Below are 14,596 nucleotides of genomic sequence, written 5' to 3'. Positions count from 1 at the left end.
TACACAGTAATCTGACCTGCAGTTGATTGTATAGTTGACAGTTCATGAGAACGCGCCACTATTCGCGGCCCTTGGGCATCACAAACATCACAAACCTCTGCACCAATCACCTTACAGACGTGATCCATTGTCCAATCAGAAAGCACGTTGTTGACGTAGGAAGGGATACGAACGAAGATACAACTGTGGCAGTGAGGCTAGCGTGGATAAATAACTGAATAGATTGATAAAGTTACCGTTGGTTTAATGTTTTTATGACACCACGAACGTTGCAAGTAAATTGTTCTAAAGCATGCCTCTTACGTTTACTTGGCCTTAGTCGGGCGGCTCGGGCCATTTGGTACCTTCCAAATATACCAACCTGTTGATACGGCGCTTTGTTTACAGCTAGGTGGCTATTTTATTATGTTTTCTGATTATAAGTTGTCTCTTGGGAATGTATTCCGTTTGTTTTCCCTATTCCTCATGTCAGCCTGCACGTATACACGTTTGCTAAAGTTAGGTTTGTACGTGTTGAACTTGCTAGCAGGAAAGTGACCGTTAAGACACAGTTGATAGGAGAAGTTGTCCTCTACTAATGTTTGAAAACGAGGAGAATCTTAACGAAGATGATGTGGCCACTTTAAGGAACCGGCTTCGATTTACCGAGCTCAGTCTACAGAGTGTCGGAGAGCAACTGAGGTGAGAGCAGTGGTGGGAAAAAGTACTCAAATGTTTTACTTAAGTAAAAGTATCAATACTGCATTGTAGATACACTACTACAAGTAAAAGTCCGGTATTCAAAATGTACTTGAGTAAAAAGTACAAAAGTATTGGAATCAAAAGTACAAAGTTTAAGTACTTATTATGCAGACGTTTTCAAAGTTTTCAAATGTGTAGAATGTATACAAATCTTTTGAAAATAGCCGAAATGTATATAGAGGTGAAGTGGGTAATGTATGTTTTGTAATAATAATCTAAATCTGCAAAGTAACTAGTAATTTATGTTTTTAAATAATTGTAGTGGAGTAAAAGTACATTTGCCTCTGAGATATAGTGGAGTAGAAGTAAAAGTACTGACAATTGGAAGTACTCCAGTAAAGTAAAAAAATACCTCAAAATTGTACTTAAGTACAGTATTTGAGTAAATGTACTTAGTTACTTTACACCTCACTGGGTGAGAGTCATGCGTGACTTTGACAGCTCTTCAAGAGAGAGCCTACAATCATGAAACACTTTGCCTTCCAACAACATTGTTGTGACTATGCCATTAGGTAGCCTACAGTGTATTCATTGAGTTATAAAATGTAACAACACATTTATACTCTACTGTACTTGCCCAAGTAAGTACAATTTATGTGCAGTAAAACACTGACTGGATACATAATCTGATGAATCTAAAAGCCATGTTCACATTTGGGAATAAGTGAAGCATTATACAATTGAGTACATACTCATAGTCTACTTGAATCTCTGAAGCTTTGAAGCTTGAAGAGCTTCAAAATGGACAGCTGTGTTGTTGCAATTGCAATGAAGAACCCAGCAGATACATTTTACTAGTAACTATAATACGCTACTGCAGTTGTTATGTGTACTTTGATATGTACTAATGCATTTGTTACACTTGAACGAGGCAACGAAAAGCTTCAAATGGACAGATGTCAAGAAGGGTATTATTTGCAAGTACGCTATACATTTAAGTATTCATTAGTATCCTTTTAATTATCTATATACGCTGTAATATAGTGCAATCATAATGCAGTTGTTCCATGTAAACAATTGTATAACTGTACACTTATTCCCAGAACATGGCTTCTATGCTTCAGATGCACTTATTTTGCTGTGATTGTACAGATAATTGAATGTATCCTAGTGGTTTGGGTGGAAGAGTATCTATGCATATTTGATTGGAAGTGTTGTAAATAGCATTCCTTAATATAGCCCTGGTCCACAGCGTTAGCCAGTTCTACTCTCTAACGCTCTGGACCAGGGCTATTAATACACATATGTACTTACTCTACATTAGGTACGTAAGTACACAATGTACTGTAAGTTATGTAAGCTTGGAGTATCAATGTGTATCAATAAATTACATACATTTAAACAATGCTGTAATGTAAACTGTTATTTGTCAAATTGTTAATGGTGCTTGCTGATACAATTACTCACTTCCATCGATCTCCATGTCTAATTTATCTTGACCTCTTATGCAGTCAATCAAGAGGGCATGACCAGCCTGAGCCTCCCTACCAGAGTACACCCATTGGGTTCCCCGGTCGTCTCACTTTAGATGACCTGCAGAAACCAGATGGCCCTTTGTCCCATTCTGGCAGCTACAGTGTGGAGAAGTCTGTCAGTGGAACGTCTGAGAGGCGTGCAGCTGCCGCCAGTCTTAGTTCTCCTTCCTCCAAATCTATGGTGAGATCGTAGATGTAAAAGTGTACAGTAGATGGGTCATAACACGTCTGCTTCCCTGTTCACGGCCACCTACTTTGCTGGGGGACCTGATGACGATTATTGGATTATTGCTATGGATGTATTCAGTGGTGAAAGTACCGTAAATTTCGCACTATAAGCCGCACCTGAGTATAAGCCGCAGCAGCTAAATTGAATGATTTGTACATATATAAGCCGCACTGGACTATAAGCCGCGGGTGTAAAATCCATAGATTTAGGAGGTCCCCTAGTGGCCGTTAGCTGTAAAAATCCATAGATAAGCCGCACCGTTATATAAGCCGCAGGGTCGAAAAATGGGAAAAGAGTCGCGGCTTATAGTCCGAAATTTACGGTAGATTGAAGTTCTTACTTAATATCACAACAATCTTATACTTTGTATAAAAAAGTTATTGTCTTTGTCAACTGGGACACTTTACTAGTAAATGTTTGTCTCTTTTCAGGTCACATAATGACATCCCTGTTTACAATCACACAGCCTCATTTATTTCATCATCTTTTCCTTTTTCTTTCCCATCTCTTTCCTGCAGGTCCCCTCTAGCCATCCATCCTTCCACCGTTCTGCATCACGCAAGGCCAGGTCTTTGGAGATGGATTCAGGCCCTGTCAGAAACAAAGTGGGTTGCCTGCGTCAGGAGAACGCCTGTCTGACCATGCAGAATAAACAGCTCATCAGTGACCTAGAGGGCACACAGTACCGACTGTCCTCATCCAAGAGCCAGGTACAATATGTCTCACACACACACACACACACACACACACACACACATCTGACCCAAACTGTGTTTTTGTATCATAAAAAGCTGTGATGTAAACTTGATGCTTGGATGAGATGATCAGATGTACATCTGTGTCTGTCCAGCTCCACGTCCTGGGCTCCAGCATAGGGGTCCGAAGCAATAATGTGGCTGTCATGAGTGAACAGATCCTCAACCTGGAGGCAGAGCTGGAGTCTCTGGCCAGACAACTTAGGTAACCTCGCAACCACACTTGCTGTTATTATTGTCAGCTGACAAACTGCTGTTGTAAATCTTCTAAACATGCGTCTCCTTCCAGAAGCTACAGAGTTCCAGTTAATGGACTTGATATATCTTTATTCTAGAGAAAGACTGTGATTGTGGTGTGTGTTGTGTGGTGGTCCCAGGGCAGCAGGGCTGAGAGCAGAGCAGGGCCAGGAGGCCGCAGCCCAGAGCGACACTGAGGCGACCAGACTGACTGAGGAGCTGAGTGCTCTCAAAGATGAACTGGACAACAGGACAGCAGTGGGAAAACGGTTAGATATGCATCCTCCACTTTGGTTGCTGCAATCTGACTTACCAAGGTTCTGTTAATGGGGTGTGTTTAGCTGCATGAAATCACTGAACATGCTAACATTTCTGTCTGTTACTTTAAAACTACAAACTTACTTGAATGAAACCAATCAGCATGGTAGATTTGTTCCTATATACTGTATGGTCTCCTTACTCTTCCAATGAGAAATTTTTACCCTGGTGCCCGGGTGGAACACTGACTGGTTGACAATGTCGGTAAGGTTATGTCATTAGAACAAAATGTCCGCCATGTGAATATAGCCAATAACATCATAATGGCTGTACCAATTCATCTCTTACAGGGCTGAGCAGCAAAGGAACCAAGCCCTTGAAAATGCAGAGAAACTCAAAGAAGCTTACAAAGAATACAAGGCCACTGTATCTGTTAAGCTTAAGAAGGTACGCTCATAGCATGCTTCTCTTCAGTTCTTCTGAATGTGAGTTCAGCAGTGGTGGAGATAATGTTGCTCTGACAATATATTTTGTAGGTGGCGGAGAGCGAGGGCAAACTAAAGGAGAGTCTGATTGAGTGTGACAGAGAGAGAGAGGAGTTGGAGAGCAAGTGTGCTGCATTGGAGAGGCAGCAGGCAGAACAGAGCCAAGTCATTAGGTATTCCATGTTTTTTTTTATTTCCCCGCAGCCCCATTCCCCAATACACTTGAGGATCAAAGAAGATTAAATCAGTCTTTGTGTATATAAAAAATATATCTGCTTATACTATTTGTGGACACATAAAGTATAGATTTCATTCATCACTTATTACATCTTTTCAGATACACTTGCTCTGATTGGGTCACTCTCATATATAACTGTATAGTCTCTTGTTGCCTCACTTAGCCAGCTGAAGGAGGATGTAAGACAGGCTAAGACTTTGACTGCGGATAGAACCGACCTCGAGGCCCGTCTGGAGGAGGCCAGGCGGCGGGCCTCCCGCGTGGAGAGGGAGCTTGATGAGCGGTCTGCGGAGGGCAGGGAGCTGGCCTCTCTGCGTAAAGAGCTGGATGAGCTGCGGGCTCTGAGCCAGACCCAGGAACAGAGGGTGGCACAGAGCCACAGAGAGTCCCAGCAAAGCCAAGCAGAGCTGGCCAGCCTGGAAGCCATTTTGGCCCTGCTGCATCTAAAGGAGGTGGGAGGGGAGATGTGAACAAACACATGCACACATACCCTCAATTGTAGCACTCACACATTTCATTTCATGCCTTTGTAAGCACACATGATTTAGTCGTTTTGTATTGCAGGGTCCTGAGGGGCCATTATGTGCCAGACCCTGCCTCATGCCTCCAGTGGACTGTTGCAGAACTACACATCTAGCCATGTCTAAGCCAGGTAACACTGCCAGACCAAATAGGTACTTTCATTTGGGTGTTCATTTTGTGGGTTTAATAAATAACTCTTAATCCTGCTCATATAATAAAATAAAACTCTGTGAAAACACGCACAGATCGTTGCTGCATTACATATCATACTATTATTATGTAGGGAAACCAGGAAAAAATAAATTCACACTTGTATCCTTCCTTCCCTGTCTCGCCATCTTCCTCTCCACTCGCTCTTACCACTCCTCCACATCTCTACCCCTCACCGTGGCCCCCGTCTGCAGGCGAGCGCTACCAGCTGCTGCTGTCTGCGCTGCAGTCCATTGAGTCGGAGCGGTGCAGACAGAATGGCTTGGCCCAGCGGCTCCAGGAGCGTCTGAGTCGGGCCCAGGAGGAGATCTCCGCCCTGCACAGCTCCATGGACCAGAGAGCCTCCCACTACCAGAACCTCCACACCGAGCTGATGGGAAAGGTTAGCCAGGCCGCCAACACAGAGAAGGAGGTGAGGGAGAAACAGTTGTTAGAAACATGTATAATGCAGCCGCTATCCCCAGCCATTCTCTTCTCCTCAACTCTTCCTTCATTCAAATTATTTTAGGTGTTTGGTTTTAACCAAGCAGCCTGATTTAATGAATGAAGTTGATTTTAAGAACAGTTTATTATTTGAAATATCAACCTGTGATAAATCTGTTTCCTTGGGATGTGTTCTACTCTCGTCTGAAAACTGCCATGTGCAATCAAAGTCTGTGTATGTGTGTGCATGGCTCTCCAGGTGAAGAGGAAGAGTGCACGTGTAGCGGCGCTGGAGAAGCAGTTACAGGAGAAGACATCAGCGTACAGTCAGGCTGCACTGAAGAATACAGAACTGGACAAACAGCTACTGGTACACACACACAGACACACACACACACACACACACACACACACACACACACACACACACACACACACACACACACACACACACACAGACTTACATATAAGACATAGACACATTCATACAGGTACATTTTATACAAGATTTACTTGTCTGTTATGACCTATTGTCTGTTCATCACGCCTTGTGTCTTCTAGGAGCAGACCAGTAGTCTGCAGCATTACCAGTCAATGATGAGCAAGAAGCAGAGAGAGTACCAGCAGGCACTGGACAAGTGTAAGAAATCCTACTCTCAGCAGTGCACAGAGCTGCAGCACAGAACAGAAGTGGTACGTTCTCTCTCTCTCTCTGTGTGTGTGTGTGTGTGTGTGTGTGTGTGTGTGTGTGTGTGTGTGTGTGTGTGTGTGTGTGTGTGTGTGTGTGTGTGTGTGTGTGTGTGTGTGTGTGTGTGTGTGTGTGTGTGTGTGTGTGTGTGTGTGTGTGTGTGTGTGTGTGTGTGTGTGTGACCACCTTATTTAAACCTATGAACCAGGGTTCACATCGGTGCTAATAAGGGATGGTGTTGTTGGAAAAACGCTTAAATACTGTATGTACCTTGAGGGTAAATATAAATTGTACACCCTCCAATCTCAACGGCACCAATTATGTCAGAGATAGGAGTTTTTTCAGTGATAGAATTGTCACAATATCACAACAAATATGTTGTCTTCCCTCCAGCTGCAGTTGTCTGTGGAGGAGTCCCAATCTCGGGTATTTGAGCTAGAGCAACAGCTCAATTCAACCCAGAGGGAGAGAGAAGTGGCACAGAATGATTTCCTCCTTCTACAGACTTGCCTGGAGCAGCTCACACAGGTTAGAACAGCCTCCATGGACCTGACTTAAAGCACAATTAAACTTTGGTAGAGTTTTTTTCTGTTGGGTAGTTACTGTAGTTACACTGCCATGATGTAACCCCAAATATTGGTGAGATATCTTCAATAGTTGCTCCGTAGATTAAAGATTAATGATGAAACATTTGCTCCACATTGACATTGCATGGCTCAGATGGCAAGATCCGTTCAGATTTATCTGTAGGACTTAGAATGTTTTTATTTAGTTATTTTTCTTGTTTTGTTTTGGTTGCATTGAATATGAAACATTGGAACACTCAAATCTCACTGAAAGAAGATCAGAGTGCTTTTGAGGGAAACATACGTCCATTCCCCCCCCCCCTCCATTATCCTGACTTTCACAATTATACATTTTGAAGGCAATCAAAGGCAGTGATCGCTTATTTTACATTCTTGAGTTATTTTGTTCACAAACAGAATCTATACAACTATTGTCCTCTAGTCTAAACTATCTAAACTGTCACTTATGATGCCTGAAGAAGGTCCTTCACCAAATTGAGTCCTTCTTAATTGAGCAAGTGAAAACAGTGTTGTGTGGATTTTTGTCTCCGCCGGAGGCGGAGAGCATGTTTTCGCTTCGTCCCGCTGTGTGTCCCCCCCCCCTTAGCCAAGCTAACATTGGTCAAGCTCCACGTGACACGTGACAATATGTTGACACCAATGCTTTTGATTGGCTAGAGGGACGCATGACGAAATAAATCCTATAAATAGGTGTGTCACTTCAAAAAGCCATTATGTTTTTGAAGTGAGGTAAGACAGGATCAATCAGTCTTGATTGGAACAGTACCTTCCAGTACAAATCACCCGTCCGTGCGTGTGTGTGTCCCTCTGAGAACACCTAACATTGGTCAGTTTCACGTGACATCACAATATGTAATATAAATATATAAATAGCTTAGACAGGAGAGGCTGAGATCACACAATGCAACTAACTCCCATTACGCAAACTGAAGAAGCAGCAAATCATCATCTGAAACCTGATGAAGAAGCAAAGGCGCAGAAGGCCAAAGCTAAGAAACAGAGAGAAAGAACACTAAACAGAGACAAAGAATCCCTAAATGACAAAAAACGAAGACGAGCCACAAATGCTGACAACATGACACAGCAAAGATTGCTACAATCTCTGGAAGAAAAAGTACAAGAGTCTGTAAAGAACATCGAACATATCTTTTACCCTACTCTATCTCATTAGTTATTGTTATGATAATATAATTGCTATGATATAGTAACATGTTCTATTTTAAGTAAGAATTAGAACATTCCTAGAGAACTATGGTTAAAGATAGGGTAAGTGATTTCATTTGATTAAAATAGTACGGGTCTGCTGGCGGAGACTTGTGCTCCGAGGAGCACATTTTCTAGTTAATTCTCTTATCTGTACGTGTGTATACTCCACGAACGCACCTGTTACAAAGATTTTATTTAGGTGTGCAAAGGATTACACTGTGCTGACTTCAAGATGCTTTGCTGATTTTAAGACTATGAATCCACTTGAAATCATTACAGAACTTATTAAGCGTAATTGAAACCACCCATCAGCATGGCATATCCTTGATTTTGGTAGTGTCAGAAGGAGTAAACACTGAATCTGATAATGTTTCGGTGTCTCATATCACTCTCTGATCATTACTGTGTTCGTTTTTTTTTAACAGTGCTTAGTCTGTAGCCACAAACACAAAACAATACATACATAACAATACATGGCCAAAAGCAGGTCTTAGATGCTACAGCAGAAAGTGAGTTTGCTGAGCTTGTAATTTATGTTATTCCATGTACTATGATCATAAGTAACGTGATCAAATATTGCCATGATAGACAGCACTATCCATGTTTTGAAAAGGTCTTGTCGAGCAGCTGAAAAGATGTACTGGAGGTCCACCTAAGTATTAAACAAAGAATACATATTACCGGTACCTATAATAACACTATGCATCGTGAGAAGGGCTATTTTTAAAACATATAATCTTAGAAAATGACAGCAATTCTAGAATACTGTTGATAGATTATTGATAGATTGTTAAACCCTGCCCCTGCCTCTGACCTTCTTAGCCAAGAAATGTGAGGAAATGTGAGGAATTTGCAGTGCTGGTGACCTCTGCAGGCAGCCTTGTGAAAGGCAGGCAACAATGAGCAAATTCACTAGTATCTAAAAAGTCTGAACTTTGCAGGATTGAAGCAATCGTATTTAAAACACGGTCATACATTTTATTAATACCATACATCCCTTGAATGTTGTTTGTTTTTCTTGAAAGGAGCGGGAGGCTGAAGCAAGACACAGCAAGGAGGTACTCCAGAGTTTCAAAGAGCAGTCAGTAGAGTCTGCCACCAAGGTCAGTATAAAACACTACCAGTCTATCTAGACACATCAGTACATCAGATCATGGTCCCAACAGTCGTGCTGAAAGTTCTGTCTTCCAGCACGACTGCACAACGCACAACATTGTTTTGTATATGGCAATGGAAGAAACAACGGTTGCTATAAACAGTGTGTGTATGTATATATAGTGTGTGTGTATGTATATATAGTGTATACATACACACACTATACAGCATGTCATGTTGTAACGCGTTATAAGCTTGGCTTTTTTCAGATAATGTTGGCCCCAGAAATTGGGATGCCAGGGTTCAAGTAGTTAACAATGGTTACAGGTAGTCATACTTGTAGAAAGAGAACTACACAAACATTCTGTGCAAACAAGGCCTCTTGGTGTCTGTAACGGTTGTTACAGGCTAATATAATATTTAGTCAGAGGGGTGTGGCTTCTGATTTGGATGGTACTTGGTACTCAAACCATGTAATATGGGAAGTGTTCTTGACTGATGATCCCCAAATAGAATTCTGGTGCATGGCCTCTTTGCAGTTTATTAGCAATATGTTAGCTGAGGAATTCCATCACTCCATGGGCAGCACCCCATGGAGTGATGGAACTCCTCAGCTAACCACACAAAAAGCCAGAAAATAACCTTTGATCAGATCATATATTATACTTTCTTTTCTTTTCAAGATCTTTTTATTAGGTTTTAATACAAGGCCCAGGGGCGAGTATACTGTACATACATAGCATCTTCTTCATAAATTGTAACAGGCTGGGGGCCTGGGGGGCGTGGCCACTAGCCAAGCTCCTGATGGAGAGGGCCACTATATTTCCACACTCACTCCAGAGGGCCACATAGCATATACTGTCATGACAGTATATGCCACACATTGGCATATACATTCTATGTCACACAAAAGTATTACAAATAGCAGATCTACAAGCTTGTAGATCTGCTATTTTTGCTATTTTTGAATTGGAATTCTGATTATTATTTTTTGCAAATTTTGAATTGGAATCCTGAAAAGTAAAATTTGTATTTAATTTCAAATGCATTTACTTATACTTATGTTAACTTTATGAACTTAAATACAAATACATTGGACATAAAAAAAGACAATTTTAGAATTTTAATACCAGTCATTAAGCTACTACGACTGAAGTAATTAAAGCGGTTCATTTTTGCAATTGTAACAGCTGAAATCAATAATATATCAGTATTCTGACATTAACCTGAAGCATTAAGTGAAGGTGGGGACCGCATGTGGCCCCCGGGTTCCCAGTTGCCCATGTAGTATGATGTAGAGCAAAATGGCCACTATGTGAAGGTATTTATGTTGACTTGAACAGCTGGAGCGATCTGAACTGAAGTTCTGTTTTCTTTCAAACGCCTTGTTATCAGATGACACTTAGGTCAGAGGGTTTGGCTTATTACTCTCATCATTGTTGTCTGTTCTTGTTTGCTGGAGCCCCCCAAACTCGGAGCCCCCCACCTCACGTCTAAAATACACCTTTTGGCTAGAAAAATCTGGTCAATAGAAAAATTCCATTGACCAGATCTGTAGAGGGCCCAGTGGAGCAACTAATTAATTTTTTCCTTCCGGTGAAATATTATCTTGATAGGAACATTGTTCTTTTTGCTTATAGAATCTGCACACATGTCTGTCTTGTGTCTGTGTCTTACTTCATGTGTGTGAGAGAGAGAGACAGACAGACAGACAGACAGACAGACAGGACAATGTTCAATGTTCGCTGTAAAATAGTAGATAGGGTATTAAAGACACCCTCCAAAAATGGTTGCAATTGCGCACACATCCAGTATTGGTGAATGAGGGTTGCATCAGTATTCTTGCACTTGTCGCAGGTAGGGGTTGTGTCAGGGTATATACTTGCAAGTTTGGCCTTAGACATGTGAGCTCTGTGAACTATTTTAAACTGAATTAAACAATGCCTTGCACAGAGTGAGGACTTATGTATGGAGGAAAAAAGTCCCAATTTTCAGCGGACAGCGTGATCATCAAATCGTGTTCCCAGTCAGCTTTTATCTTGACCATGGGCACAGGCCTCAAATTGGAAATTATGTCATATAGTGTTGATATAGCCTTTGGCCATCGGGTCAAAAAAGAGGAATTGATCGATAGGATTAATGTTGGGCTCTTCGGGGAAGGGAGGTAACACAGAGCACACGTAATGTCTGGCCTGCAAATATCTGTAGAAGTGTGACCTTGGTAGGTTGTATTTTCTTGAAAGTTGATCAAAGGAGGCAAAATACCCATCTACAAATAAATCCTTAAACCATTTAATACCCTTCCCCTGCCAGTTGTTAAAAGGCAAGTCCAGTGATGGGACAAAAAGATGGTTAGAGGCAACAGGACTCACCAGGGAGAGGTCTCTATAATTATAGGTTCTTCTGAACTGGGCCCACACTCTCAGCGTATGACGCACAACCAGGTTGACTATAGAGTCAGGCAACGGACGGTCAAGCGGTGCACCGAGGAGAGCCAGAAGCGACAGATTCCTACACGACTCTAGCTCTAGAGATGTCCACTCTGGGCAATTAGGCTGACAGTAGAAATGATTCCAAAAGCCAAGACAGCGAATATTGGCAGCCCAGTAGTAATGGCGAAAGTCGGGGAGCCCCATGCTTCCGTCCCTCTTTACCCTTTTCAGTAATATCCTACTCACGTCTCTTATTCTGCCAGATATATGATGAAATAGTGGAGTCTAGAGATGTAAAAAATGACTTCGGAATGAACACTGGAATACATTGGAAAAGATGAGTTAATTTAGGAAGAACGTTCATTTTGATTGAGTTTATGCGACCAGCAAGGGACATCGTGAGAGGCGACCACTGCTGCAGTCGTGACAAACGTTTTTTGGAAAAAGATCTTTAAACTTGCGCGTAACTGTTACTCCCAGATAAGTGAATTGACTCTCCTCTACCTTAAACGGTATGTGACCGTAGTATAAGTCGGATGCAGCTGCATTAATATATTATACTTTCTTACTCTTGTTTTTTGTTGGGCGGTGTAGCCGCCCCTATAAGTGGGGTTGGGACACCTCATTCTCTGTACTGTGATTGGCTCATTAGTACACCCCTAGCTGTACTGTGATTGGCTGACTCTATTGACTGACTCTATTCAGCACTGTGATTGGCTAGCGAGACACATGATGACATTAATAACCTATAAATAGGACTATGCACTTCAAAAAATCATATTTTTTTTTAAGTGAGCTTCCATCACTGTGATGACCACTGTGATGACCACACCGCCCACTTCACACTGGGTGTGATTTATTAATTTTTTTTGTCAGGTGTGTGATTTGGAGGCATCACTGTCAGCATGTCGGGAAGAGCTGAGCTCCTACCTGAAGCAGATGGAAGAAATTAAACACAACTATGACATTGAGCTGCAACAACAGAGAAATAAGGTGCAGAACTGGACAATCACATGCACTTTCTACTTACACCTATGATTCTTTCCACTTTCAGGGTGCGGCATGTTTTCCTCCTCTGTTCAAACCCTCCATCCGCTCTCTTTCTGTGACACTGTTTCTCCAGATGTCCTCTCTGAAGGAGAAGCTGTGTGGGGCCAGCCTGGTGTGTCAGAGCTCCAGTGAGCAGAACCTGCAGCTACAGGTGTCCCTGCAGGAGCAGCAGAGCATGCTGACGGAGAGCAGCACCCGCATCGCTGAGCTGGAGGAGAGTCAGAGCCTCCTTCAAAGACAGGTCTGAGAACAGAAATACACACACACACACACACACATACTGTACTAGGCCTGACCTCGACTAAGTCGAATAGTCGACTGGTTATTATTATTTATTTTTTTAAGGGCCAAAAATGTTTTAAATTGTTTTTTTGGCCAAGTCTACACCTGCAACCACACGTAACTTCCACTTTATTCTTCTTATTCCTCATCTTTGTATTGGTATTGTTTGTGTTGAGCGCCTCAGTGTGGCTGCAGAGTTCATGTGCAACCTCTTCCAGAGAGAGATAGAGACACTAGAAACTCTGCTGGAGACACAAAACAAACTGTGTAGACTTGGAAATAACATTTATTTTGGCCCCCCCAAAAAATTATAATATATATATTATTATTGTTATTTTTTATGTTTTTTGCATTAGTCGACTGCCAGTCGACTATTGGCAATTAGTCGCCAATTAGATTCGACTAAACAAATCCTTAGTCGGGGACAGGCCTATACTGTACACAAACACACATTGTAAACAATTCAAAACTTACGCTGCTGCGCTCAGGACACGGCCCCTTAAAGTCCTGCGGGGGAAAATTCAGTTTCAGGTTCATCCAACTGATGCCTGCTCAGATGGTTACGATGAGTTCTTGTCGGGGGAGCAGTTAGACGTCAGCACATAGACCGGGGCGAGAGGTGAACCGGTGACCTGATTGCCAGACTGCCTCTCTACCCACTAAGACCTTAGCCCAGAGCTTAGCACCCCAATGAGCACAGTGAGAGTGTATATCTGATTGGGGTCCATTAGTCAGATCAAGGTCAATCATTCTCAAATAAGCAAAGACACATGATTAACCAATAAACAAAAATAAAGAGAAATGTTTAGTGATGTTCTGCATAGTGGGCTGGAGTAATTGTAGCTTGTGATTTCAATTATATGGGAGGGTGGTATTTTTGGCTGCTGGTTGCACTTTATTTCTGAAGTGCCCCATTTACAAAAAAACAAAGCACAATAATCTCCATTCACTGGCTCGGGCCAATGCAAGAACAGTGGCTTGGGGCCAGGTTCTCTGACCTGTCTATAAAGATCTGCTTTGGATAGGAGACTGATGAACTCACAAATGAGGCTCTATTGAGGTTTGCATTTCACTGTTTGATGATTGTGTAACACTAATTATTTATATTATGCATTGATTGAAACGCAAAGAACGTGCATTGGAAATAAGATGTTTCTCGTCATCAGGATCTCTGATATGTGACAATTGCAGACGTTTCCTCTCAGACATACAAATAATTTCTCCATGAAATCACAACAATTCAGTGTGCTGAACACAGCAGGCGAAGTAAGCACGGAGAACAACCCTGTTAGGATTTTAATTTCTGTCATGATGTGTGCTGCTGATGTGTCTCTGCAAGTGACAGTGCTTAAATATTGTATTGTTGTTTTACCTAGATATGTTTCAAACTTTCATTTCACGTGTCTGTGAACAAGTGGTGTGGTTTTTCTCTTTTGAAGGTGTCAGCTTTTGAGCAGGAACTGGAGCGTGCGCGGACCTCCCTGGAGGAGGGGGTAAGGAGGAGGGAGACGGAGGCCCAGGAGAATGACCGGGACGTTCAGGAGAAGAGACGGCTGACCGAACAGCTCTCTGAGTCCGTCACGTAAGTATCAACTGTGCGCGCAGGGATATCGGTAGAGTAGACACAATGTGGAGGGAATTGTAGGCTTCTGATGTGCTTAGTATTGGTGATTGATTTTACTG

General features: G+C 42.2%; 1 protein-coding gene across 2 annotated transcripts in view; it reads left to right on the top strand.

The window, feature by feature from the left end:
* The first annotated feature begins 191 nt into the window (after positions 1–191).
* ccdc18 (coiled-coil domain containing 18) overlaps positions 192–14,596 on the top strand; it is a 28,337-nt gene continuing 13,932 nt past the window's right edge. Inside the window, exons 1-17 of one of the 2 annotated variants that reach the window (XM_080439429.1) lie at positions 192–681; positions 2,193–2,397; positions 2,964–3,155; positions 3,296–3,405; positions 3,578–3,706; positions 4,046–4,142; positions 4,232–4,353; positions 4,582–4,870; positions 4,983–5,070; positions 5,345–5,532; positions 5,833–5,943; positions 6,135–6,266; positions 6,655–6,789; positions 9,080–9,157; positions 12,458–12,574; positions 12,705–12,872; positions 14,353–14,495. In XM_080439429.1, coding sequence (XP_080295555.1) covers positions 578–681; positions 2,193–2,397; positions 2,964–3,155; positions 3,296–3,405; positions 3,578–3,706; positions 4,046–4,142; positions 4,232–4,353; positions 4,582–4,870; positions 4,983–5,070; positions 5,345–5,532; positions 5,833–5,943; positions 6,135–6,266; positions 6,655–6,789; positions 9,080–9,157; positions 12,458–12,574; positions 12,705–12,872; positions 14,353–14,495 — 2,408 coding nt within the window. In that variant the 5' untranslated portion in view covers positions 192–577. Of the gene's footprint in view, positions 682–2,192; positions 2,398–2,963; positions 3,156–3,295; positions 3,406–3,577; positions 3,707–4,045; positions 4,143–4,231; positions 4,354–4,581; positions 4,871–4,982; positions 5,071–5,344; positions 5,563–5,832; positions 5,944–6,134; positions 6,267–6,654; positions 6,790–9,079; positions 9,158–12,457; positions 12,575–12,704; positions 12,873–14,352; positions 14,496–14,596 lie in introns of both variants that reach the window. The other variant, XM_080439428.1, reaches the window with a different exon arrangement.

Source organism: Gymnoscopelus braueri (assembly GCF_963280865.1).
Source record: "Gymnoscopelus braueri genome assembly, chromosome: 10".
Lineage (NCBI taxonomy): Eukaryota > Metazoa > Chordata > Actinopteri > Myctophiformes > Myctophidae > Gymnoscopelus > Gymnoscopelus braueri.
This window is presented reverse-complemented; position numbering and strand designations above follow the sequence as displayed.